Source organism: Neltuma alba, unplaced genomic scaffold (genome assembly GCF_004799145.2).
Source record: "Neltuma alba isolate B1F8T4 unplaced genomic scaffold, ASM479914v2 tig00005888_pilon, whole genome shotgun sequence".
In the NCBI taxonomy this organism is placed as follows: Eukaryota; Viridiplantae; Streptophyta; class Magnoliopsida; order Fabales; family Fabaceae; genus Neltuma; species Neltuma alba.
In genome coordinates this window covers 1-4,205 of record NW_021634271.1, presented here as the reverse complement: position 1 = coordinate 4,205, position 4,205 = coordinate 1, and the positions used below count along the sequence as shown (strand labels likewise).

The window sequence follows — 4,205 nt, the reverse complement described above, 5'->3', positions numbered from 1 at the left end:
ACCTGAGCCTAATCCAGATTCCAATGTCATATTCATCAGTTATGACCTAGGGTTGTCTCAAATGCATGTGTTAATACTGCCCACAGTATAGATTATATGATGAATTAATGACTTTCTAATTTCTTCTTGATCCAGTTTATCTGCTATCCATTTTCCTTTCTAGTGCTACCTCCTTTATTCTTACTTGCTTCTTTCTTCCTGCTTGATAATTGAATCTGCTTCCACTTACTGTCTAAAGTGCTTGGAATTAAGAAATATACCTTGCTCAAGTATATCAACAAGCTTAGAACTCTGAACCAACTTCTTATCACAACATTCTTATTACATAAAATCAAACAAGAAAAAAAGAAGATGATGAAATTGCTTTCTTGCAAAAATGTAATAATTTTAATCTCCCCCAGCATGTTCCACTATCACCATTCATACCAATGCACAAGGACTCAATCCTACAATTACTACAGGTTCCAAAACTGTATGAAGCAGTAAACAGTGAAATACTATATCTACTTTTTTTGACGATCTCTCTATAAACACAGTATAACGATAAATTCAACATATTCCATACTTGCATCATCTTCATTTTGTAATCTACTACCTTGTTTCTTTGGCTAAAGCGATATAGCCAATGTCACCTCCCATTTCTTCAAATACAACTAAGAGATTCCCAGTTGGCTTTAGCCATCCACGAGGGACATGAAACCTGAAAATTTACAGTGTTAATAGGAAATCATGTATAAATTATAGTGCCTTTTACTGTTGCAATAAAATTTTGTAGTTCTTACCATCTTTGTGAGGGTGATCCGCAATAAAGTCGACATTTTGTATCAGTATAAGTTCCAGCATAATTGCACTTGTCAACACAATTACCCTTTGCTATATATGCTGGCCAGTGCCGTCCAATGTTCTGACCATTTATCCATATCTGACCTTTCCCCATGCTAAGCATATCCAAAGCCAATGGATCGGTACCTGCCGGTTCGTCAAAGGTAGTCTGGTAATACCAAGGCATAAAATTATTCAGAATAAGTGCGAATGTTAGGACCATATGTAATAGGTTGGATTTATAGAATTGGATTACAGAGATCATCCTTACCTTGTACCATGTCAAGGCTCTTTTATTGGCCAATTCTGGACCTTCTGCCCATTTAACAGAGGTACTACCGCTCTCAGTATAAATGGGTGAGATTTCACCTCTCAGGCCAATCTGATCAACAGAAGCAACGGCGAAATATAAAAGAACACATTGCTATGTAGATTGTTCAATGTGACCAACTATAACAGAATACCACCTATGGTCCTAAAAATAGAAGTTAGGCAAGGGGTTCACTTTGTTCTTAGATATAAAACCTCAGTTTGCTTTGCCTTCCAAATTTATAATTTTTTGAACAAAGTATTCTTATTGATTGTACTTATTAAGGAGGCTCCCGATTAAGGGGAATTTCCAATGTACATAATTAAATAGGGAAGTTTAGGAAAACTAAGACTCTTGTTACAAATAATTAATTTAACTAATCTTTTTAATATCTCTAAATTAGTTATTTAGCTTAAATGTTAAGGACTAGAGGTAGTGTTCAGTTTGCTTTAATGCTTCCAAAGTGTTTATGTTACTATATCAATGCTCCTCCATTAGTATGTCTCTATTTATCTTTGTAGTTTACGCCAATCTCTGTCACAATTTTTCATTGCTGCTCCAGAACGAATATAACATAGGTAACAAACCTTGTAATACCATTCTTGTTTTGACAAATCTCTTGTCCCTTCACTTAGACCACTCAGCGTGACTGGACCTAACAACCCAACATTCCAGGTCTCGAAGTGCACAGAATGAAAAACACCGATATTCTGGTTTTAATGAATGAAAAAGGAGTTAAAAATCCATTTATCTGCATGCTAAAACTAGTATTAAGAACAAATAAATATCAAAAATTGAGAGAACTAACCGGTAGGCCCACAGAAACACTAAGCAAAGCAACTTTGTTACTGCCAACATTCAGCTTTACCTCCTGACTAAATGTAAATTTAGAGTTTCCTAAACTCCCATACGCAGTTCCTAAATTGATAGATGTATGTATATATAAGGAAATATGGACTTCGGTGTAGCAACATAGAAAGCAGAAAACAATATTATCTTTATTTACCTGAATATTGACCATTAATGAAAACATGCAAAGCATGGCCTGCTGACATTACAGTGAGATTGGCAGATTGTCCATTCTTCAGATCATTACCTCCGATAGTGATACTGAAATTGTAATGTAAATATCATTTAGATGGAGATGAGGCTAATGAAAATTATCAAGAAGATGAAATTTTACCATGAAATTATGTGTTGAGATATACTTACTCTGTCATATACCACAAGTAATCTGTAGAATCCCACGTGGTATTAACCTGCTCAACAAGTTCATTCTTTGAAAACGTCTCGCCTGCACCGGGAGACCCGGGTAGTTCGCTGTATGACTGCCATGAAAATGCTTTAATTACAGGTGTAAACGTCATATCAGTGCTTGGTGCACTAACCTGTATGAAATCACAATCAGGGAAGGTCAGTGCAATAAAGAGAATTTCATATCAAAACACTATCTGTATAATACCATCTGTCATTAAAAAATAAGTCAAGACTCAAAAGAAGGTAAATTCTTGTTACTGAAAGAAATAAATGTGACCCTTAGTTGCACAGATAATTTCACCAAACATGCCATTATAGATCATGTCCATGCATGTTTAAAATATTCTAAGTTGCCAGCCATCCTATCTCACCTTTGCAGTATTGAAAGCGACGGTTTTGCAATCAGGCAGAATGCTAACAGACCAGGGTGGCAGGTCATATTGGGCATTGCCAAATGTCACCTTTCCCCATGTTTGGGGATCATAATTTCCGAGGAAAGCAGCACAACTAGAGTTTGCCTTGAACACACGAACCTAAGATAGTAATCAAAAGGAGAACCAAATGAATTCCAAAACACAAGGCACTTTCCCTGTTTTTCTTCAGGAACGGATTTAAGAACCGTACCTCCAGGTATTTTCCAAACCAAGTCTCTTCGGGATCTACAGACAATAAAGCTGATTCACATTGCTTTATTGCTTGATGCAAATCCTTCATATGCCCCCATTTAGGTTGGTTTAGAAGTCCTGGTAAGTTTAACAAGCTTCAGATTAATGTGACAACAAATCTCTACTTCACCTGTGTAAAATTCAATGGAATATCTGCAAATTGCCTAATGTGTGTGTGTGTGTGTATTGCATCTCCCCTAGTGCCAAGGATTTCTTGTAAAGAGTTTAAAGTATATCATCAACCAAAACTTAAACAATTTTAACTTCATGTGCGTACCAAATTCATCAACAAAAGCATCATAGTCATAGCTTGTTGTAACGAAGAGGCCAGACGTCCGGCCAAAGTTAGTTCCTCCATGGAACTGGGCACAAAAATGAGATATTAGGCCTAAACAAGAGTTTTCCACAACATGAATAGGAGAATTAAAAATAACACAATGAAAATCATTAAAAAGGACCCCAAAAAAAAAACAAACTACCATATAGTAATTAACAACTGAGCCTCCATTTTGTATGAATCTGGCAACTGCATATGCCATGTCTTCTGCTGGTCTTTTAGGGACTCCAGCTCCATACTCAGTGAGCCTATGGGACAAGAAATCCACACTAAACAAGGATCCGGATAAAATGTATGTATTATAAATTAATTGACAAATGAAGATAGGATAGTGCCTGATGATACAAGAAGAGATAAGGGTATGATCATAAACATGAGAACCAGACAAAAATACAAAAAGATAAGGAGTTAAAAAGAACTATATAGGCATACCAGGCACTCCAATTCTCAGTCCAGATTTTGGGTTTGTACACTTGGTTGGGAGTGAAGCCCTCACAGTAGTAGCCATTGCAAGTATTAATCTAGGGCCAGTTAAGAAAATTAAAGGTCAGAAAGAGATGAGGATTGCAATAAATTTGGAGGAAAAGAGGAAGATAGTGTTAGATACGTACAATGGGATCAGGAGGGTCGTCGTGCTTGCACATCACCCAGGGCACACCAATGTCAAGTCCCACAGCCATTTTAGCAGCCCAATTGGCGTAAGCTTTGCCAGGTGCCCCAAGTTCCCATTCCACTGGTCCGTACTCGTTCTCTATCTGTCGTTTTCATTGAACAAAGATCTCTATTCTCTTATGCCATGCTAGTTGATGATGAT

At 36.8% G+C, this 4,205-nt stretch overlaps 1 protein-coding gene across 1 annotated transcript; it reads right to left on the bottom strand.

The window, feature by feature from the left end:
* Nucleotides 1-548: 548 nt before the first annotated feature.
* Nucleotides 549-4,086, bottom strand: LOC114748993 (beta-galactosidase-like). Its single transcript, XM_028937453.1, has 13 exons — nucleotides 4,003-4,086; nucleotides 3,824-3,912; nucleotides 3,534-3,639; nucleotides 3,332-3,416; nucleotides 3,014-3,132; nucleotides 2,761-2,922; nucleotides 2,345-2,520; nucleotides 2,139-2,242; nucleotides 1,941-2,050; nucleotides 1,720-1,842; nucleotides 1,094-1,204; nucleotides 783-991; nucleotides 549-700 (listed from the first exon to the last, which is right to left on the bottom strand). Exons 1-13 carry the CDS (start codon nucleotides 4,069-4,071, stop codon nucleotides 592-594), a joined length of 1,572 nt encoding a protein of 523 aa, XP_028793286.1. The 5' UTR covers nucleotides 4,072-4,086; the 3' UTR covers nucleotides 549-591.
* Between the last annotated feature and the right edge of the window lie 119 nt (nucleotides 4,087-4,205).

What these genes read in the sequence shown, in the direction of transcription:
- LOC114748993 (XM_028937453.1), bottom strand. Translation starts at nt 4,071, where the DNA reads ATGGCTGTGGGACTTGACATTGGTGTGCCCTGGGTGATGTGCAAGCAC. An exon ending in TGCTTTTGTTGATGAATTTG is followed by an intron (nt 3,133 to 3,331) that starts GTACGCACATGA and finishes TAAACTTACCAG; the next exon opens with GACTTCTAAACCAACCTAAA. An exon ending in GGTTTGGAAAATACCTGGAG is followed by an intron (nt 2,923 to 3,013) that starts GTACGGTTCTTA and finishes TTACTATCTTAG; the next exon opens with GTTCGTGTGTTCAAGGCAAA.